At 43.8% G+C, this 24,018-nt stretch overlaps 1 protein-coding gene across 2 annotated transcripts in view; it reads right to left on the reverse strand.

Annotated features, from left to right (window-relative positions):
- LOC120062976 (phosphatidylinositol transfer protein beta isoform-like) overlaps window positions 1-12,121 on the reverse strand; it is a 43,094-nt gene extending 30,973 nt beyond the window's left edge. For both annotated transcript variants that reach the window (XM_039013026.1, XM_039013027.1), the window contains exons 1-2: window positions 12,067-12,121; window positions 4,081-4,111 (exon numbers count right to left, since the gene is read on the reverse strand). In XM_039013026.1, the coding sequence (XP_038868954.1) occupies window positions 4,081-4,111; window positions 12,067-12,086 (51 nt within the window). In that variant the 5' untranslated portion in view covers window positions 12,087-12,121. The remainder of the gene's footprint in view (window positions 1-4,080; window positions 4,112-12,066) is intronic.
- Window positions 12,122-24,018: the final 11,897 nt, after the last annotated feature.

Below are 24,018 nucleotides of genomic sequence, written 5' to 3' on the forward strand. Positions count from 1 at the left end.
AATAACTTCTCCCTGGCATTTTCATTCGTTGTCATGTCAAACACTATTAAAAGTTCCCACTATTATATTCTAACTATATAAGACTATATATATATATATATATATATATATATATAACTATATATTTCCATGATTCCAACAGTTAACCCAAGTGTTTTGCTCTAAATCGCAAGTCAAATTACAACATTTAGTAAAAATTGCTTGCCCATATCATGTAGCCCTAACTGGCAGTGTAGAAATGATCTCAAATGCAGAAATTGATGAAAATTACTTTTTGGGGGGGTTGAAGTTGAACAGTATAAAACAATCTGAAATGGAGAAAGACCCATTGAAATCACTTAGAATGTATGTGTTGCCACCCTAGGGTCACGCACCACTCATCTAGGAAATGTAGAACTTTTATTATTTATAAACATAAAACAGTCAATTTTTTAATTTTTAAATACCATGATATATTTTGGCCATAATCGCCCAGCCCTATCAGAGGCCACCAAAATGTATTTTTTTGTTGTTGCAAAATTAGCTCTAACCCAGGGGGGGCAAACCACCCCCAGAAAGTTTTAGGTCTTGTCAGAAACTTGAACATTGTGAAAAATTTGTGCAACTTCCGGTACGTATTTACAGTGGACACTGAGGCTATACCCTTACAGTTTTAGACAGTAGCTAATAGGCTATTGTGGCTATTTGTGTATAATGTAGCCCTACCAACAAAACCAATAGAGCAAATCCCATAACATTCACATGGAAATAGCTTTTGATTTCTATGATATAGCCTACAGTAGCCTATATATGGTGTTCAATGCAGGCCTACATTGCATGAGACTTAAAAAGTTCACACATTATGAAGGGCTCGATATTAATTAATAATTTTTTTACTTGGTCTGTAACACCATAGGCCAAATAAGTGACTGTAAATTGCATTGTGCGATGCAAGAAACCACTTTACAAAATACAATTAATTATTACTACCATACAGATAATTAGACAAAGTAGGCTACCCCCCCCCCCCCCCGCCTATTGGCTTATTTGCATATTCAAGAGTGTATTAAAATACAACACTGCCCCTTTAATTACCTTCTTTGGGACTGGGGGGCGGTATTGAGTAGCTTGGATGAATAAGGTGCCCAGAGTAAACTGCCTGCTACTCAGGTCCAAAAGCTAGAATATGCATATAATTGATCCAAATAGATTTGGATAGAAAACACTCTGAAGTTTCTAAAACTGTTTGAATGATGTCTGTGAGTATAACAGAACTCATATGGCAAGCAAAAACCTGAGAAAAAAATCCAACCAGGAAATCTGAGGTTCGTAGTTTTTCAAGTGATTGCCTATCCAATATACAGTGTCAATTTGGTCATATTGCACTTCCTAATGCTTCCACTAGATGTCAACAGTCTTTAGAACCTTGTTTCAGGCGTCTACTGTGAAGTGGGGGTGAATGAGAGGGGATTGAGTAAGGTCTCTCCCAGAGAACCACGAGCTGACCATGCGCGCTCACGTGAGAGCGACCTGCTTTCCATTGCATTTCTGAAGACAAAGGAATTCTCCGGTTGGAACATTATTGAAGATTTATGTTAAAAACATCCTAAAGATTGATTCTATACTTCGTTTGACATGTTTCTACAAACTGTAATATGACTTTTCGTCTGAACTTTTGCCTGGACCTGCCCGCGCGTCGTGAGTTTAGATTGTGTACTGATCGCGCGAACCAAAAGGAGTTATTTGGACATAAATGATGGACTTTATGGAACAAATCAATCCCAGTTCCATTTATTGTGGAACTGTGATTCCTGGGAGTGCATTCTGATGAAGATCAAAGGTAAGTGAATATTTATAATGCTATTTCTGACTTCTGTTGACTCCAACATGTCTGATATCTTCTTGGGTTGTGTTGGTCTCTGAGCGCCGTACTCAGATTATTGCATGGTTTTCTTTTTTTCGTAAAGTTTTTTTGAAATCTGACACAGCGGTTGCATTAAGGAGAAGTACATCTTTAAATCTGTGAATAACACTTGTATCTTTTATCAATGTTTATTATGAGTATTTCTGTAAATTCATGTGGCTCTGTGCAAATTCACGGGGTGTTTTGGAGGCAAAGCCAAATGTAAACTGAGGTTTTTGGATATAAATATGAACTTGACCGAACAAAACATACATGTATTGTGTAACATGTTGTCCCGGGAGTGTCATCTGATGAAGAATATCAGAGGTTAGTGATTCATTTTATCTATATTTCTGCTTTTTGTGACTCCTCTCTTTGGTTGGAAAATCGCTGTATGCTTTCTGTGACTAGTTGCTGACCTAACATAATGATATGTTCTGCTTTCCCTGAAAATCTTTTTTGAAATCGGACACTGTGGTTGGATTAACGAGAATGTTATCTTTAAAATGGTGTCTAATACTTGTATGTTTGAGAAATTTGAATTATGAGATTTGTCGATTGAACTTGGCACCCTGCAATTTCATTGGCTGTTGGCGAGGACAGGTTAACTGCCTTGTTCAGGGGCAGCAAGACAGATTTTTACATTGTCAGCTCGGGATTTGATCTAGCAACCTTTCGGTTACTGACCCAACGCCCTAACCACTAGGCTACCTGCCGACCCAAATTTGCCTTGACCCTAAGGCCCTCACAAACTTCTACAGATGCACCGTTGAGAGCATCCTGTTGGGCTGTATGGTACAGCAATTGCACCATCCGCAACCGCAGGGCCCTCCAGGGGATGGTGCAGATGGCCCAACACATCACCGGAGGTACACTGCCTACCCTCCAGGACATCTACATCAACCAGTGTTACGGTTAGGCCAAGAAGACCATCAAGGCCTTCAGCCACCGGAGCCACGGCCTGTCCACTCCGCTACCATCTAGAAGGCGGTACAAATGCATCAATGCTGGGACCAAGAGACTGCGTAACAACTTCTAACTCCAGGCCATCAAACTGTTAAACAGTCACCACTACCCTTAGTCACTGTTTTAGTCAGCTACCACCCAGTACTCTACCCTGCACCTTAGAAACTGATGCCCTATGTACATAGTTGTTGAATACTGGGTCACTTTAATAATGTTTACATACTGCATTCTAGTCATGGCTCATCCTATATAGCCCAACTACTGTTTTTTCATCAATCTACACACAACCCATAATGACAAAGCAAAAACTGATTCTTAGAAATGTTAGCAAAATTATTAAAAAAATAATTTAACTTTGTTGAAGCACCTTTGGCAGCGATTACAGCCTTGAGTCTTCTTGGGTTTGACGCTATAAGCTTGGCACACCTGTATTTGGGGAGTTTATCCCATTCTTCTCTGCAGATCCTCTCAATCTCTGTCAAGTTGGATGGGGAGCGTTGCTGCACAGCTATTTTCAGGTCTCTCCAGCGCTGTAAGATTGGGTTCAAGATCGTGCTCTGGCTGGGCCACTCAAGGACATTCAGAGACTTGTCCCGACGCCACTCCTGCGTTGTCTTGGCTGTGTGCTTAGGGTCGTTGTCCTGTTGGAAGGTGAACCTTCACCCCAGTCTGAGGTCCTGAGCGCTCTGGAGCAGGTTTTCATCAAGGATCTCGCTGTACTTTGCTCTGTTCATCTATCCCTCGATCCTGACTAGTCTCCCAGTCCCTGCCGCTGAAAAACATCCCCACAGCATGATGCTGCCAGCACCATGCTTCACAGTATGGCTTGGTTTTTGCTCTGACATGCACTGTCAACTGTAAGACCTTAGATATAGACAGATGTGTGTGTGCGCGCGCAAAAAATATCTTAAAACCTGTTTTTGCTTTGTCATTATAGGGTATTGTGTGTAGATTGAGGAACATTTTTATTTAATAACTTTTAGAAAAAGGCTGTAACAAAATGTGGAAAAAGGGGTCTGAATACTTTGAATGCACTGTAAATATTTTTGTCTGACATTGCTCGCTCCGATATGTCTTCATGGTTGACTAAAAGCAAATGTTGACAGTTATTCTAACATCTTCAACGTGCGCATCGGAATTCGGTAAGGAGGACACATGTGGTTGAATCCTCAAGTTGCATGTTCTATTAAGATGAATTCCCCATAATCTAAATTGTGATGTGATGTACTCACCTCCTCCACAGTACAGGGTAAGACCACACGGCTGAAAGAGGGAAGAGCAGAAAGAGAAATGAGACACGGTTCTATGGCGAACACTGACTGACACTGGCCATCACAATCACATCTAGGCCTGAGTCAACAAATGAGTGGGATATACTTAGTTCCAACAGGCATACAAGCCACATGTGTTCTCTACTAGCCTCGTGAAATTCGGAATTGGTTGCTGTTTTGATAAACAGATTTGACTAGAGGATTTGACTTTTTTTTTTTTAAGTGAGACATGATACCCTTGCTTTCTTTTTGGCCATAGCAGCTATAATAATTTTCATTATGCAAGGCCATTGCCTCATGACTTTGTGACTGAAGTAGCCCCCGTCAGCCTGTTTGATGGTGGCAGCAGTGGGCTCAGCTTCCATGGGGCATATGAGCGGTTTCCTCAGTGCACAGGAACAGGAAATCACTCCAGGTCACTCTTCCTGCGTCACATGACATCATGACATGATGAAGGCAGCTCCAGCTATAACCTACTGCCTGACAGTCAGGACACTGCCAAGTTCAGTAAAATGGAAACCAGAGACTTTCCAACAGCCACGGAGGGTGTTGTGTGCAGCTTTGCCCCACCCAATGACCACTAAAACCAGAGGAATATCATAGAGAAAGGAATGCAGAAACAGTTATCCGTAAGAATATATTATATACTCTCTCTCATATATATTAAAGGGTGGTAAGCCTATTCCATCCATATGTAGCTCTACTATCAGGAAGCTCTTTGTTTTCTGTTGATCCATGGTTAACCTTAAACATAAAAGAACCAATGAGTTACAATCATTTACCAAACAGTGCTGTAGTACACACTGTAAAATGATACCATTGACCATAGCCTTGAAAGCAGTAACAATTCAAGAATAGCATTTAGGGATGCACGATATATCGGTTAGCATATCAGAATCGGCCGATATTAGCTAAAAATGTCGGCATCGGCCCGATGTCTAGTTTAATGCTGATGTACAAAACCGATGTCAACGCTGACGTGCATACCTATATAACGTAGGTAGATGACGTAATGACGCCACGAAAAATACAGCGCTACACGTGCAATACAGCATTCCTAAGCTAGCCCACAATGTCTGCTGTGTGGATTTATTTTGAAGTTTCAAAGGAAGATAACAAAAAGGCCATATGCAATGTTTGTGCTGCAATTATTTCCCGAGGGGAGAAAGTGAAATCTTTCAATACCACAAACCTAATTACTCACTTGAAAGTGCATCACCCCCAGACGTTCAGCGACTACTTACAACAAAAGCAGAAAAAAAACTAAGCGCACACTTCCAACAACTAAACAAGTTCAAGTCGAGCAGTCATTTGAAAGATTAAGAACATTTCAGCGAGACAACTCAAAGGCGAAATCCATTAACGCCAAGATAATGGAATTCATTGCCCTTGACAATCAACCGTTCTCTGTCGTGGATGATGTTGGCTTTCGCCGACTGGTCGAGCACCTCGAGTCTCGGTACACACTACCAAGTAGTCGCGATATTTCAGATGTTGCCCTACCGGAGTAACACAGTATTGTTGAAAGGCACATCCATGAGCTACTTGCTATGGGCGTCACTGCTAATAGCTTCACGACTAACATTTGGACCAGCGATGTCAGCCCAATGAGCATGCGGAGTCTGACAGCAAAGTGGGTCGACAAGGGTTTCGTACTGAAGAAAGCCATATTGCATGCTCAAGAATAGGGTTGCCAAGGGCCGGAAAATTTCCGAAAATTTTCCATGGGAAGTTAAGCCCGGGAATTTGGCTTAAATTCATCAAAAAAAGTTAGTTTATAACAGTGAACCTTTTTTTGTGGGATACACTTAAGGCAATTCTAGGTCTTGTGGCATATTTTGGTTGAACTATCCCCAATTCAATGGAATTGTAACCCCATGTACAGCTGATTCTCAAGATCTTGCACACTGAGATGCTCTTGAGCCCACACTACTACACTGTCTGAGCCAAGGACTCCATGTCTTCTGGTAAATTTTGATTACAATACTGGGTGGGGTGAATATATTTTATGACATACATGATTTTTTGTTAACTAGTAAATAGTAGCTTACAGCAAAGTGTGTTTAAATCATTTATAACTTGTTAACAATTTCTGCTAGTTAGTTTTTGCTACCATGTGGGTTTTAGCTTGCTGGAGCCTGCTAACTGAGGAATGTTAATTCACCCGTTTACATACATGTTTCATAAAATAAAAAAATATCTTATCCAAGGAGTTGTTTAATTTAACTGCTTAACTATTTACCTGTACATGGAATTGTATTTGTTATTTTTTACTAATCTTTAAAGGAAAATGCCACTGGCACTATCTGATGTGTGGAGATATTTCACTGCAGCTAATGTAGAAGGAAAAGCTGTGTACATGTGCAAATATTGTGCCAAATCATATGTGAAGAAAGCAACAAAGATGCAGAATCATCTGGCCAAGTGCATCAAGTTCACAACAAGCGACCTCTGACAAAAGTCCCTCTACTTCTATTCGAGGTGAAAATGATGAATCATTCACCTTATCGATAGCAACAGCTCATGGTCCTCCTAGAATCAGAAGTTTATTTTGACTCAATGGAGGAACGTAGTCAGAAATGCTGATGAATGTCTTGCTCGAGCTGTGTATGCAACTGGTTCACCTCTGATGCTCACAGGTAATGTGTATTGGAAGAGATTTCTGAATGTTCTTCGCCCAGCATACACCCCTCCAACCAGACATGCGTTATCTACTCATTTGCTGGATGCAGAGTTCAACAGAGTTCAAGTAAAGGTCAAGCAAATCATGTAAAAAGCAGACTGTATTCCAATCATTGCTGATGGGTGGTCGAATGTTCGTAGGCAAGGAATAATTAACTACATCATCTCCACCACTCAACAAGTATTTTACAAGAGCACAGACAAGGGACAACAGACACACCGGTCTCTACATTGCAGATGAGCTGAAGGCAGTCAATGACCTTGGACAACAGAAGGTATTTGCACTGGTGACAGACAATGCTGCGAACATGAAGGCTGCTTGGTCTAAAGTGGAGGAGTCCTACCCTCACATCACACCCATTGGCTGTGCTGCTCATGCATTGAATCTGCTCCTCAAGGACATCATGGCACTGAAAACAATGGATACACTCTACAAGAGAGCCAAGGAAATGGTTAGGTATGTGAAGGGTCATCAAGTTATAGCAGCAATCTACCTCACCAAGCAAAGTGAGAAGAATAAGAGCACCACATTGAAGCTGCCCAGCAACACCCGTTGGGGTGGTGTTGTCATCATGTTTGACAGTCTCCTGGAGGGGAAGGAGTCTCTCCAAGAAATGGCCATATCAGTCTGCCGATATGGACAGCCCCATCAAGAGGATCCTCCTGGATGATGTGTTTTGGGAGAGAGTGGTAAGCAGCCTGAAACCTATAGCAGTAGCCATTGCACGGATTGAGGGAGACAATGCCATCCTGTCTGAAGAGAAGAAATCCGTACTGCTCTGCCCACTTCACTGTTGCACCAAGCAGAGGAAACTGAAGTTCTGAAATAAATCAAAAAGCGTGAAGACTTCTGCCTGAAGCGTGAAGACTTCTGCCACAGTGTACATGTTGGACCCAAGTATGCTGGCAAGAGCATCCTGTCTGGTGCAGAGATCAACACCTCGCCACCTTGACCTGGATGAGGGCAAGGTTCTTGGCAGTCTGGTGAAGTACACTTCCAAGCAAGGGCTTTGGGATGAAGATGCAATATGGCAGTCGTGCCAACATATTATCAGCCACCTGGTGGAAGAGACTTTGTGGATCTGAGCCTCTTTCCCCTGTTGCCTCCATCATCCTCCAAATCCCACCAACATCACCCATCTCAGAGCGCAACTGGTCCTTGTTTGGGAACAGACAAACCAAAACACGCAACAGGCTGACCAATACAAGGGTTGAAAAATTATTGGCCATCCAGGCAGATTTGAGCCTGACAACGAGCCATCCGCAACAAGGTTGGAAAGTAACAGTGAAGATGAGGCCTCAGAGTCTGATGTTCAAGAGGTGGACATTGATGAGGTCAAGGGAGAAGACATGGAAGCCTGAGAGGAAGACAACCAAAGCCTTAGTGTCTAGACTATCATTTTACAGATGTATGTTGAAAACATTTTTGGGACATGCGATGGATCATTTAAATATTCCCTTTATTTTGTTGTTCAGTGAAATCGTCCCATGTGTAGAGTCAACTCATTTAGGTAATTAAAGTTCAATTTGTAACTAAAGTGTTTTTTTTATATTGGAAGGATTTAATTATTTGCAATTATGTCTACTTATGATAAAAGGTAAAAGGTTTAGGTTTCTGTCTCCATATGATATGGTAAATATATCCAATGCAAACATCTACATTTAAATGGTATTAATATTAATTTGTGTATATATATATATATATATATATATTTCCATTAATTCCAACGGAAAGTTTCCACATCTGAATATTCCCCAAAATGTACAACCCTACTCAAGAATGTGCTGGTTCTCATACCGCTGCTGTCATTTCAATGGCATTTGAGAACATGAACACACTCCTAGCTCCATTCGAACAACTGACTCGAGAAAAAAGCTCATCAACTGCATCTGTAGCAGACGTGATACCCTCTGTCACGGCATTGAAACGCCTGCTCAACAAAACTGCCGACACAGACCGTGGGGTTAAACTTACAAAAGTACTCGAGGCTGTGAACAAGCAATTCGGTGGCATTCTCTCTGAGCCTCTATACTGTGTCACCACCATGCTTGATGCTAGGTACAAGGACCACTACTTCGATGCAGACAAGAAACAGGGTTTACGTGAAATGTTAGACACAGCTGGACAAGATGGAAACGGACACAGTGCGCACTGAGGAAGAGGCGCCACGGACCGACAGAGCTGAAACTTCACTGACATGTATGATGATATCCTGGTTGAGAATGAAATGGCTGAATAACGAAACCGCAAGTAAGTGAAGGAATTACGTTTTGATTATGTTTTACTGGTAATCAGGACATACGTAAATGCCAACAAAATAACTTTTTGGTCAGTGTGTGTGTTTGAACTATTTAACTGTATTAGAATGCTTAAAAAGGTTGAAAAAAAAATGTATATCGGTATCGTGTTTTTTGGCAAGGAAAATATTGGATATCGGTATCGGACAAAAATGTCATATCGGTGCATCCCTAATAGCATTACAACCAGTGACCATCTTACAGAGGTCGGTTATCCATATACCCAGGCAATAAGGGTACTTTTCAGTTCGGAAGATGACTTGTAATGTGGTCACATCCTAAAACCTGTAAAGCTGGCAGATCTTAGATGTGTGTGAGATCTGAGTAACATGCTAGCCTGAGACTATGCTCTGTCACACACTAAGCCATGTTGAGAATGGAGAGACGTAAAATGCATTTACTAGAAGTGTGCTATCGTAACGGATATGGAGAATTTTCCGAATACGATTATGACAAGTATTTTTTGCAATTATCATTGATCAGGAAAAAAATATTTTTCAGCCGCCAGCACGCATCTCTTTCACTCAAACAGTATGAAGTGCTGTGTGCTCTAAATAACTATTGGCTAGTGCTTCTGTATGTAAAGAAACGGGCGGGGTAAAGGTTGAGCCTGCTGCAATAATTGGATTAGAACAAGCCGCTCTCCACCGGCTCTCATTTTCCCAGACAGACTCACACAGCAACTCGTCTCAGGCCACAAGTTTCCCCTTCTCCAAACATCGTGTATGAATCAAAATCCGTAGCTAGTCATTGTTGTTCAATCTAGTTATTTCCAGTCAACTTTGCTGAGGCTATATGGTTGTTTTTGTCTGTCTACTCGGCATTGTTTACTAGGCCTACTTTGTCTGCCCATATATTATTCCATTGCTGAAGACGTCTGTCGTTATCCAAGCCCATGCTTGCTTGATATTATTATTTATTCTCACCCAGGCATATTGAACGAGCGACAGATCATTCGAAAATAAAATGCCAAATGTAGATTTATTTTTTGATTGCACAAATGTGGCATAAGTGTCAGGAGAGTAAAGTTTTGCTTCTCACTAAAGTGAAACAATATATGGGACAAGCAAGTTAACCATACCTCCACCTAAATCTGTGTCTGGAATAAATGCAGGCAGTGTATTAAGCTATTTATTAGCCTATGTCGTTGATAACTGAATAGGACTAAGTAAGTAAATCATGTACATGTTCATTTGTTGATCGTTTAACAATGTGTGTGAATGAGTGAAGGAACATCAGATGTGCTCTGAGATGCATTCAGGAATGGACGCTTTACCGGCATTTAAAGAGCACTTCTGGGTTTTCAGATCGCGAGTAAAGAAGGAAAGAGGAGAGACTTTGCCTATCCTCTACAGCACAGGTGTCAAACTCATTCCACGGGGGGCCGAGTGTCTGCGGGTTTTCGCTCCTCCCTTGTACTTGATTGATGAATTAACATCACTAATTAGTTAGGAACTCCCCACACCTGGTTGTCTAGGGCTTTATTGAAAGGAAAAACCAAAAACCTGCAGACACTAGGCCCTCCGTGGAATGAGTTTGACACCCCTGCTCTACAGTGACTGACAGACAGGGGCCGTGAAGGCCAAACTGGTGTACTGCAAGATTTCACTGTTCGACTTGTGGCATGTAACAAGCTCATACAAACCACACCACTTATTGAAATATGCTAGATCAGGCTATTTTATTAAAATAAAAGACAGATGAAACTCTACCTCTCATAACAAAAATGAGGCTATTGAAGACAGGATGTCTATTCTCAGCCTTGTGAGCTAACAATTAGTGACATTGGCCTAAATCTGAGTGGCATGTGCATGAGAGCAGCCACACAACTTCAGCGTGGATCTGCAGTAGGCTACACGCTCACAAATTCAGAACATGCCTAAGGGTGTTTCTCAAAGACTGTGTTTCTTAACTCTGCAATAGATTAGTGTAACAAAGATTAGAAAATAATCTCCCTACTAAATTGTTTGTATTCTGAATGTGGTGAGGTTACTCCACACATGATATGACTGTAAACACTGATTGCGGAGAAAAAAAAGTATAGCCATAAGCCTAGTTTAGTAGGCTTTTATACGAGGCAGGGCATAGCTGCATTAGGAATCAATGATATGGATCACATCAAGTTGAATAAAAATGCATAGGCCTACTGACAATCAACACAAGTTGGGGTACATTCTACCTCTTCAGACATACAAACGTCTTCCTGAATCAAACTGAATTAGGCATACTGATTGTTTCAACTGGGAACCATTGGCACACCAAGTGTCAGTGCAGAATGTCCGATGCTCCCTTGTTATTTCTCTCACAAGCAGATTTGTCCTTGGTCAGCAGTTTGGTCAAAGTTCATAAATCACTAGCCTGCCAGGAAGACTTGAGCACCGTCAGCAAGACGTTGCAAAGTTGGCAACCCTGTTCAACACACCAGTGTACTGTTTACCAAACGCACCACAAGGCTACGTTCATCATTAAAACCGGTTCTAACGATGAACTTAGCCTTAAGATACTTTTGGGAAACTGGGTTTTACAGGCAGTGGACTGAACTTGTGGTACGCGTGCACTTTAGTCTCCCTTCCGCTAGGTAGCTAGCTAGAAAGTTACCATTATCGACAGTAAGCTACAAAAACGCTAAACGTTCAACCTACACCAAACAATATACCGTACATTGTTAGCTAGCTGGTTAGTGTACCCTTTCGATACTAGATAATCGAAAAATATTCCATATTGTTGTACTTTGATATCCAGCTGGCTAACACAATAGCAGTGAAAAGCCGAAAGAAAGGTGCGTCGGCTAACGTTAGGAGCCTATGCTGACTCGCTGTCATCGGGTAGGCCGGATCTGAACAATCCCACCCTACCAAACAAAGTTTTTATTTGAGTAAAAACATCAACGAAGAATCGCAGTATTCAAAAATATTGTATATTATTATCACACACATTACAGTAAAATCAATAAAAGTTTGGACTTACTATTCCTTGATCAGGACCATTGTCACTTTTTCCGCTGCGGCTGCGTACTACAAATGACGTCATGTGCCATTTCAACAACTCCCATATTGGCCCCTTATCGTCTGTGATTGGTGAGAGTGGAGATACTTTGAGTGACCTCAAAGGGGATAGATAGAACTACTGTCATGAAAATGTTTGTCAATATTTCATGCTGAAAAGTATCATTCATATGTGCAGGATTTTGCAAGATTCTGCTTGTCTGTTTCTCATTGATAACACGAAAACTATTCAACCACACCCTAAATCACCCAAGTTTTATTGAACCAATAAATCTTCTTCTTCTTTTTCCTCCTCTTCTTCTATTCAGAGATCAATACAATTATTTTAGATTAAAAGAGTTTGACTACTCAACAACTCAAATCAAATAAAAATCGAATTAAGTTATTTGTCATATGCTTCATAAACAACAGGTGTAGACGAACAGCGAAATGCTTACTTACGGGCCGCCCTTCCCAACAATTCAGAGAGAATAACATGTAAATAAAATAAAAATAATAGCATGAGGAATAAATACATAATGAGTAATGATGACTTGGCTATATACACAGGGTACCAGTACCAAGTCGATGTGCTGGGATAGAAGGTAATTGAGGTAGATATGTACATATAGGTAGGGATAAAGTGACTAGGCAACAGGATAGATAATAAACAGTAGCAGCATAGTATGTGATGACTCAAAAAAGTGCAAAAAGGGTCAATGCAGATAGTTAAATAGTTAACCAATAGCTACCCGGACTAGCAATTTAGCAGTCTTATGGCTTGGGGGTAGAAACTGTTCAGGGTCCTGTTGATTCCAGACTTGGTGCATCGGTACCGCTTGCCGTGCAGTAGCAGAGAGAGCAGTCTATGACTTGGGTGGCTGGAGTCCTTGACAGACCCAGTGATGTGCTGGGCCGTACACACTACCCTCTGTAACGCCTTGCGGTTGGATGCCAAGCAGTTGCTATACCAAGGGGTGATGCAACCAGTCAACCAGTATGCAACCAGTATGCCAGCATCATACCACCCTGCATACCACTGCTGGCTTGCTTCTGAAGCTAAGCAGGTTTGGTCCAGGTCAGTCCCTGGATGGGAGAACAGATGCTGCTGGAAGTGGTGTTGGAGGGCCAGTAAGAGGCACTCTTTCCTCTGGTCTAAAAAATATCTCAATGCCCCAGGGCACTGCCCTGTGTAGGGTGCCGTCTTTCGGATGGGACGTTAAACGTTTGTCCTGACTCTCTGAGGTCATTAAAGATCCCATGGCACTTATTGTAAGAGTAGGGGTGTTAACCCTGGGGACCTGGCTAAATTCCCAATCTGGCCCTCAAACTATCACGGTCACCTAATAATCCCCAGTTTATGATTGGCTCATTCATCCCCCTCCTCTCCTCTGTAACTATTCCCCAGGTTGTTGCTGTAAATGAGAATGTGTTCTCAGTCAACTTACCTGGTAAAATAACGGATAAATTAAAAAAAATATGCTCTCAACGGTGGAGCAGTAGGGCCTATGGCAAATGTTTTCAGCTTCCTGATCCTGAGGGGGAAGAGGCGTTGGTGTGTGTGGACCATGATAATTCCTTAGTGATGTGGACACCGAGAAACCTGAAGCTCTCGACCCGCTCCACTACAGCACTGTCGATGTGGATGGTGGCGAGCTCAGCCCTCCATTTTATGTAGTCTACAATCAGTTCCTTTGTCTTGTTGACGTTGAGGGATAGGTTGTTATCCTGCCAACACACTGCCAGGTCACTGACTTCCTCCCTATAGGCTGTCTCATCGTCGTCGGTGATCAGGCCAACCACCGTCGTGTTGTCAGCAAACTTAATGATGGTTTTGGAGTTGCGCAGCCACACAGTCGTGGGTGAACAGTGGCTGATGTGTTGTTGCCAACCTTCACCCCCTGGGATCCAGGATCTAGTTTCAGAAAGAGGTGTTCCGTCCCAGGGTCCTGAGCTTGGTGATGAGCTTGGAGGGCACTATGGCGTTGAACGCTGAGCTATAGTCAATGGTGTTCCTCTTGTCCAGGGGGGAGAGAGCAGTGTGGAGTGCAATAGAGATTGCATCATCTGTGGGGGAAAAAAGCAGACATTGAATATCCCTTTGAGCATGGTGTTATTAATTACACTTTGGATGGTGTATCAATACACCTAGTCACTACAAGGATACAGGCATCCTCCCTAACGCAGTTGTCAGAGAGGAAAGAAATTGCTCAGGGATTTCACCATGAGGCCAATGGTGACTTTAAAACAGTTAGAGTTTAATGGCTGTGATAGGAGAAAACTGAGGATGGATCAACAACATTGTAGTTACTCCACAATACTAACCTAATTGACAGAGTGAATAGAAGGAAGCCAGTACGGAATACACATATTTCAAAATATCCATCCTGTTTGCAACAAGGCACTAAAGTAATACTGCAAAGAATGTGGCAAAGCAATTAACTTTTTATCCTGAATACAAAGTTTTATGTTTGGGGCAAATCAAATACAACACATTACTGAGTACCACTCTCCATATTGCTTTCCAACAGACACTGGGTGATGAATTCACCTTTCAGCAGGACAACAACCTAAAACATAAAGGCCAAATCTACCCTGGAGTTTCTTACCAATGTGTTGTATCTCTTGACACAATGATGAAAATAATCATGGCCTCTAAACGTTCAAGCTGCATACTGGACCCTATTCCAACTAAACTACTTAAAGAGCTGCTTCATGTGCTTGGCCCTCCTATGTTGAACATAATAAACGGCTCTCTATCCACCGGATGTGTACCAAACTCACTAAAAGTGGCAGTAATAAAGCCTCTCTTGAAAAAGCCAAACCTTGATCCATAAAATATAAAAAACTATCGGCCTATATCGAATCTTCCATTCCTCTCAAAAATTTTAGAAATTTTAGAAGCTGTTGCGCAGCAACTCACTGCCTTCCTGAAGACAAACAATGTATACGAAATGCTTCAGTCTGGTTTTAGACCCCATCATAGCACTGAGACTGCAGTTGTGAAGGTGGTAAATTACCTTATAATGGCGTCAGACCGAGGCTCTGCATCTGTCCTCGTGCTCCTAGACCTTAGTGCTGCCTTTGATACCATCGATCACCACATTCTTTTGGAGAGTTTGGAAACCCAAATTGGTCTACACGGACAAGTTCTGGCCTGGTTTAGATCTTATCTGTCGGAAAGATATCAGTTTGTCTCTGTGAATGGTTTGTCCTCTGACAAATTTCGGTGTTCCTCAAGGTTCCGTTTTAGGACCACTATTGTTTTCACTATATATTTTACCTCTTGGGGATGTCATTCGAAAACATAATGTTAACTTTCACTGCTATGCGGATAACACACAGCTGTACATTTCAATGAAACATGGTGAAGCCCCAAAATTGCCCTCGCTAGAAGCCTGTGTTTCAGACATAAGGAAGTGGATGGCTGAAAACGTTCTACTTTTAAACTCGGACAAAACAGAGATGCTTGTTCTAGGTCCCAAGAAACAAAGAGATCTTCTGTTGAATCTGACAATTAATCTTGATGATTGTAAAGTTGTCTCAAATAAAACTGTGAAGGACCTCGGCATTACTCTGGACCCTGATCTCTCTTTTGACGAACATATCAAGACTGTTTCAAGAACAGCTTTTTTCCATCTACGTAACATTGCAAAAATCAGAAACTTTCTGTCCAAAAATGATGCAGAAAAATTAATCCATGCTTTTGTTACTTCTAGGTTAGACTACTGCAATGCTCTACTTTCCGGCTACCCGGATAAATCACTAAATAAACTTCAGTTAGTGCAAAATACAGCTGCTAGAATCCTGACTAGAACCCAAACATTTGATCATATTACTCCACTGCTAGCCTCCCTACACTGGCTTCCTGTTAAGGCAAGGGCTGATTTCAAGGTTTTACTGCTAACCTACAAAGCATTACATGGGCTTGCTCCTACCTATCTTTCCGATTTGGTCCTGCCGTACATACCTAGACGTACGCTACGGTCACAAGACGCAGGCCTCCTTATTGTCCCTAGAATTTCCAAGCAAACAGCTGGAGGCAGGGCTTTCTCCTATAGATCTCCATTTTTATGGAATGGTCTGCCTACCCATGTGAGAGACGCAGACTCGGTCTCAACTTTTAAGTCTTTACTGAAGACTCATCTCTTCAGTGGGTCATATGATTGAGTGTAGTCTGGCCCAGGAGTGTGAAGGTGAACGGAAAGGCTCTGGAGCAACGAACCGCCCTTGCTGTCTCTGCCAGGCCGGTTCCCCTCTCTCCACTGGGATTCTCTGCCTCTAACCCTATTACAGGGGCTGAGTCACTGGCTTACTGGTGCTCTTTCATGCCGTCCCTAGGAGGGGTGCGTCACTTGAGTGGGTTGAGTCACTGACGTGATCTTCCTGTCTGGGTTGGCGCCCCCCCTTGGGTTGTGCCGTGGCGGAGATCTTTGTGGGCAATACTCGGCCTTGTCTCAGGATGGTAAGTTTACATTTACATTTACATTTAAGTCATTTAGCAGACGCTCTTATCCAGAGCGACTTACAAGTTGGTGCATTCACCTTATGATATCCAGTGGAACAACCACTTTACAATAGTGCATCTAACTCTTTTAAGGGGGGGGGGGGGGGGTTAGAAGGATTGCTTTATCCTATCCTAGGTATTCCTTAAAGAGGTGGTGTTTCAGTTGTTTCCGGAAGGTGGTGATTGACTCCGCTGACCTGGCGTCGTGGGGGAGTTTGTTCCACCATTGGGGTGCCAGAGCAGCGAACAGTTTTGACTGGGCTGAGCGGGAGCTGTACTTCCTCAGAGGTAGGGAGGCGAGCAGGCCAGAGGTGGATGAACGCAGTGCCCTTGTTTGGGTGTAGGGCCTGATCAGAGCCTGAAGGTACGGAGGTGCCGTTCCCCTCACAGCTCCGTAGGCAAGCACCATGGTCTTGTAGCGGATGCGAGCTTCAACTGGAAGCCAGTGGAGAGAGCGGAGGAGCGGGGTGACGTGAGAGAACTTGGGAAGGTTGAACACCAGACGGGCTGCGGCGTTCTGGATGAGTTGTAGGGGTTTAATGGCACAGGCAGGGAGCCCAGCCAACAGCGAGTTGCAGTAGTCCAGACGGGAGATGACAAGTGCCTGGATTAGGACCTGCGCCGCTTCCTGTGTGAGGCAGGGTCGTACTCTGCGAATGTTGTAGAGCATGAACCTACAGGAACGGGTCACCGCCTTGATGTTAGTTGAGAACGACAGCGTGTTGTCCAGGATCACGCCAAGGTTCTTAGCACTCTGGGAGGAGGACACAATGGAGTTGTCAACCGTGATGGCGAGATCATGGAACGGGCAGTCCTTCCCCGGGAGGAAGAGCAGCTCCGTCTTGCCGAGGTTCAGCTTGAGGTGGTGATCCGTCATCCACACTGATATGTCTGCCAGACATGCAGAGATGCGATTCGCCACCTGGTTATCAGAAGGGGGAAAGGAGAAGATTAATTGTGTGTCGTCTGCATAGCAATGATAGGAGAGACCATGTGAGGTTATGACAGAGCCAAGTGACTTGGTGTATAGCGAGAATAGGAGAGGGCCTAGAACAGAGCCCTGGGGGACACCGGTGGTGAGAGCACGTGGTGAGGAGACAGATTCTCGCCACGCCACCTGGTAGGAGCGACCTGTCAGGTAGGACGCAATCCAAGCGTGGGCCGCGCCGGAGATGCCCAACTCGGAGAGGGTGGAGAGGAGGATCTGATGGTTCACAGTATCAAAGGCAGCCGATAGGTCTAGAAGGATGAGAGCAGAGGAGAGAGAGTTAGCTTTAGCAGTGCGGAGCGCCTCCGTGACACAGAGAAGAGCAGTCTCAGTTGAATGACTAGTCTTGAAACCTGACTGACCCTTTGTCATGATGACAGCTTTGCACACTCTTGGCATTCTCTCAACCAGCTTCACCTAGAATTGTCACGGCAGTTAAAAGAAGAGGACCAAGGTGCAGCGTGGTGAGCGTACATTTTCTCTTTATTTGGAAAAAAGATGCCGAACAAAACAACAAACACTACAAAAACAAACCGGCTTCCTTTACGGCGGCGGCTCTGGTGCGGGACGTAGACCCCCCTCCGCCTCTGGCTCCCCCCACTTTGGTGGCGCCTCTGGTGCGGGGACCCTCGTAGCGGGCCCCGGACTGGGCACCCTCGTTGCGGGCCCCGGACTGGAGACCGTCGCTGGGGGCTCCGGACTGGAGAACGTCGCTGGGGGCTCCGGACTGGAGGCCGTCGCTGGAGGCTCCGGGCTGGGGATCGTCGTTGGAGGCTCCGGACTGGAGACCGTCGCTGGAGGCTCCGGACTGGAGGCCGTCGCTGGAGGCTCCGGACTGGAGACCGTCGCTGGAGGCTCCGGACTGGAGACCGTCGCTGGAGGCTCCGGACTGGAGACTGTCGCTGGAGGCCTGGTCCATGGAGGAGGCACGGGATGAACCAGGCTGGGGAGACCTACTGGAGGCCTGGTTCGTGGAGGAGGCACAGGATGAACTAGGCTGGGGAGACCTACTGGAGGCCTGGTCCTTAGAGGAGGCACAGGATGACCCAGGCTGTGGGGGAGCTCTGGAGATCTGGTGCGTAGCCTTGGCACCACTCTTCCAGGCTGAATGCCCACTCTAGCCCGGCACCTCCAGAGCGCAGGCACAGGTCGAACCGGGCTGTGGGGGAACACTGGAGCTCTGGTGCTTAGCACTTGCACCGCTCCTCTTGTCTGCGTGCCCACTTTAGCCCGGCTCATGCGGGGAGCTGGAATAGGCCGCACTGGGTTCTCCTGGCGAACTGGGGAAACCGTGCGTAGAGCCGGCGCAGGACTCACCTGGCTGTGGAGGCGCACTGGAGGTCTGGAGCGCCAAGCTGGCATAAGACATGCAGGGCTGGGGAGGCGCACATGAGGCCTGGTGTGTGAGGCTGGCACAGTCTTCACCAGACGGCTAGCACGCACCTTCAGGACTAGTATGGAGAGCTGACTCAGGTGACATCAACCCGAGGACACGCTCCGTCGGGCGAATGTCGTGCCTCATGCACCAACACAGCAGCTCTCTCATAGCTATCTCCTCCAATCTCCCCATCAACTCCTTCACTGTCTCTGCTTCACTACCTTCGCTCCCCTCCAAGTTCACCCCGACTGGCTCTGTTTCCATCCTCGGCTCCGCCGACCGTCCCGTGTGCCCCTCCCCCCAATTTTGGGGGTGCTGCCTCTCCTGGCCACGCTGCTTGGTCCTTTGTTGGTGGGAAGTTCTGTCACGGCCGTTAAAAGAAGAGGACCAAGGTGCAGCGTGGTGAGCGTACATTTTCTCTTTATTTGGAAAAAAGACGCCGAACAAAACAACAAACACTACAAAAACAAACCGTGAAGCTAAAGGCTATGTGCCCTAAACAAAAGTCAACTTCCCGCAAAGACAGGTGGAAAAAAGGGGTACCTAAGTATGGTTCTCAATCAGAGACACCGATAGACAGCTGCCTCTGATTGAGAACCACACCCGGCAAACACAAGGAAATAGAAAACATAGAAATAAAGAAACTAGAATGCCCACCCTAGTCACACCCTGGCCTAACCAAAATAGAGAATAAAAGCCTCTCTATGGCCAGGTTGTGACAAGAATGCTTTTCCAACAGTCTTGAAGGAGTTCCCACATATGCTGAGCACTTGTTGGCTGCTTTTCCTTCACTCTGCGGTCCAATTCATCCCAAACCATCTCAATTGGGTTGAGGTCGAGTGATTGTGGAGGCCAGTTCATCTGATGCAGCACTCCATCACTCTCCTTCTTGGTCAAACAGCCCTTACACACCCTAGAGGTGTGTTTTGGGTCATTTTCCTGTTGAAAAACAAATGATAGTCCCGCTAAGCGCAAATCAGATGGGATGGCGTATCGCTGCAGAATGCTGTGGTAGTCATGCTGGTTAAGTGTGCCTTGAATTCTAAATACATCACTGACAGTGTCACCAGCAAAGCACCCCCACACCATCACACCTCATCCTCTATGTTTTACGGTGGGAAACACATGCAGAGATCATCCGTTCACCTACTCTGCATTTCACAAAGATACCGTGGTTGGAACCAAAAATCTTATGTTTGGACTCATCAGACCAAAGGACAGATTTCCACCGGTCTAATGCCCATTGCTTGTGTTTCTTGGCCCAAGCAAGTCTCTTGTTCTTGTTGGTGTCCTTTAGTAATGGTTTCTTTGCAGCAATTTGACCATGAAGGCCTGATTCATGCAGTCTCCTCTGAACAGTTGATGTTGAGATGTGTCTGTTACTTGAACTCTGTGAAGCATTTATTTGGGCTGCAATCTGAGGTGCAGTTAACTCTAATGAACTTATCCTCTGCAGTAGAGGTAACTCTGGGTCTTCCTTTCCTGTGGCAGTACTCATGAGAGCCAGTTTCATCATAGCGCATGATGGTTTTTGCGACTGTACTTGAAGAAACATTCAAGGTTCTTGAAAAGTTCAGAATTGACTGACCTTTATGTCTTAAAGTATTTGAGCTGACCTTTATCTCTTTGCTTATTTGAGCTGTTCTTGCCATAATATGACTTGGTCTTTTACCAAATAGGGCTATCTTCTGTATACATCCCCTACCTTATCACAACACAACTGATTGGCTCAAACGCATTGAGAAGGAAAGAAATTCCACAAATTAACTTTTAACAAGGTTGACCTGTGAATTTAAATGCATTCCACAGGACTACCTCATGAAGCTGGTTGAGAGAATGCCAAGCATGTGCAAAGCTGTCATCAAGGCAAAGGGTGGCTACTTTGAAGAATCTCAAATCTCAAATATATTTTGACATGTTTAACACTTTTTTGGTTACTACATGATTCCATGTGTGTTATTTCATAGTTTTGATGTCTTCACTATTATTCTACAATGTAGAAAATAATAAAAAATAACAAAAACATTGAATGAGTAGGTGTGTCCAAACTTTTGACTGGTACTATATACAGTATATATATATATATAGTTTTTTTTGGTTAAGCGACCTCTTATGTCGCTTATGCCTGGAGCCAACAAAGCTAGCTTGCTAGAAAAAACAACCTGACAAATGGATAAAATATTGCACCTCAAAAATGTTCCAAGGTGGAATAATGTACTCTGGCTGATGAAATCTGAAGCGATGAAGGAAACGGACACATACAGGGAAGTCCCGAAGAAAACACACTACACAGCACTTAGATTTATGAACATAATATTTGGTGTTTGGGATTCTGTGTTTATGTATTTATATTGCTAACTATTTTTCAATGTTCTTCTTTCTGACCGGCTGTATGCCTTAATGAATGCCTACTTGTGTGCTAAGTAGGACTTGTGCTACCAGCTACTGTTTGTGAGTGCATTACTTTTTGTTACAGTGTGAAAATTAACCTTACACTGAGTGTACAAAACATTAAAAACACTTTCCTAATATTGAGTAGCTTTCACCTGGTCAGTCTGTCATGGAAAGAGCAGGTGTTGATAATATTTAGTACAGTCAGTGTATATGTAATAATATTTCATATAATACTATTATTATTATGTGTGTGTTTGCGCACGCTGTGCTCGGTGCATTGGAAGAGTTGTAAATCCTGAAAGAGTTGTAAATCCATTGTGGAAGGCTATGGAGTTTGTGATGCGAGTTATTCAGATGAAATGTGTCCATATAGTTGAGCAATGTGTTATTTTGTCAGATGATATGAAATATGCTGCCATCGGAGGCTATCGCTTGTGCATCTTGGCTACAGTGGTATTTACATTTGTTCTTTTATTTTATTTTGGTTAATAGTCTTTGTCTCTCTGGTTGTTGGAGCTACAGTTGAAGTCGGAAGTTTACATACACCTTAGCCAAATACATTTAAACTCAGTTTTTCACAATTCCTGACATTTAATCCTAGTAAAAATTCCCTGTCTTAGGTCAGTTAGGATCACCACTTTATTTTAAGAATGTGAAATGTCAGAATAATAGTAGAGAGATGTCACGACTCCGACCGAGGCAGGCTCTCCTTCCCTTTCGGGTGGCGCTCGGCAGTCGTCGTCACCGGCCTATTAGCTGCCACTGATCCTTTTCTCCCCCTCCTTATGTGTTCATTGGTTACACCTGTTTTGTGTTTGTTCTTAATTAGTTGGGCTTTATCAGTCACCCGTTTCTTTGTGCGGGATTGTTAGTTTGTAAGCTTGGTGTTTGTTCTGACTATACGTGTATGTTCGAGTTTGTTACTGGACTGTTTTCGTTCCCCGTGTCTGGGGCAGTTTACGTAGAGCACCCAGTGTATAGTGGGGTGGCCGAAGTTCTCCGTGTTTCATTAAAGGAACATTGTTATTGAATCCTCTGTTTTTCCTGCGCCTGACTTCGCACTCCGACACCCAGTCCTTACAAGAGAATGATTTATTTCAGCTTTTATTTATTTTATCACATTCCCAGTGGGTCAGAAGTTTACATACACTCAATTAGTATTTGGTAGCATTGCCTTTAATTTGTTTAACTTGAGTCAAACGTTTCAGGTAGCCTTCCACAAGCTTCCCACAATAAGTTGGGTGAATTTTGGCCCATTCCTCCTGACAGAGCTGGTGTAACTGAGTCAGGTTTGTAGGCCTCCTTGCTCGCACACGCTTTTTCAGTTCTGCTCACAAATTTTCTATGGGATTGAGGTCAGGGCTTTGTGATGGCCACTCCAATACCTTGACTTTGTTGTCCTTAAGCCATTTTGCCACAACTTTGAAAGTATGCTTGGAGTCATTGTCCATTTGGAAGACCCATTTGCGACCAAGTTTTAACTTCCTGACTGATATCTTGAGATGTTGCTTCAATATATCCACATAATTTTCCTCCCTCATGATGCCATCTATTTTGTGAAGTGCACCAGTCCCTCCTGCAGCAAAGCACCCCCACAACATGATGCTGCCACCCCCGTACTCCACAGTTGGGATGGTGTTGTTTGGCTTGCAAGGCTTGCAAGCCTCCCCCTTTTTCCTCCAAACATAACGATGGTCATTATGGGCAAACAGTTCTATTTTTGTTTCATCAGACCAGGGGACATTTCTCCAGAAAGTACGATCTTTGTCCCCATGTGCAGTTGCAAACTGTTGTCTGGCTTTTTTATGGCGGTTTTGGAGCAGGGGCTTCTTCCTTGCTGAGCGGCTTTTCAGGTTATGTCTATATAGGACTCGTTTTACTGTGGATATAGATACTTTTGTACCGGTTTCCTCCAGCATCTTCACAAGGTCCTTTGCTGTTGTTCTGGGATTGATTTGCACTTTTCGCACCAAAGTACGCTCATCTTTAGGAGACAGAACGCGTCTCCTTCCTGAGCGGTATGACGGCTGCGTGGTCCCATGGTGTTTATACTTGCGTACTATTGTTTGTACAGATGAACGTGGTACCTTCAGGCATTTGGAAATTGCTCCCAAGGATGAACTAGACTTGTGGAGGTCTCCAATTGTTTTTCTTGAGGTCTTGGCTGATTTCTTTTGATTTTCCCACGATGTCAAGCAAAGAGTCACCGAGTTTGAAGGTAGGCCTTGAAATACATCTACAGGTACACCTCCAATTGACTGAAATGATGTCAGTTAGCCTATGAGAAGCTTCTAAAGCCATGACATCGTTTTCTGGAATTTTTCAAACTGTTTAAAGGCACAGTCAACATAGTGTATGTAAACTTCTGACCCACTGGAATTGTGATTCAGTGAATTATAAGTGAAATAATGTCTGTAAACAATTGTTGGAAAAATGACTTGTCATGCACCGACTTGCCAAAACTAGTTTGTTAACAAGAAATTTGTGGAGTGGTTGAAAAACTAGTTTTAATGACGTCAACCTTAAGTGCATGTAAACTTCCAACTTCAACTGTATCTGTTGTATGGTGAACTTGGGCTTCATTTAGGTTTATTTGTGATAATAGCCCATGCCTACCCAGCCACCGACCTCACCACACGTCACTGGAGCACAGGGCCTGTATTCATAA

The sequence above is a fragment of the Salvelinus namaycush genome, chromosome 18, assembly GCF_016432855.1.
Source record: "Salvelinus namaycush isolate Seneca chromosome 18, SaNama_1.0, whole genome shotgun sequence".
NCBI lineage: Eukaryota > Metazoa > Chordata > Actinopteri > Salmoniformes > Salmonidae > Salvelinus > Salvelinus namaycush.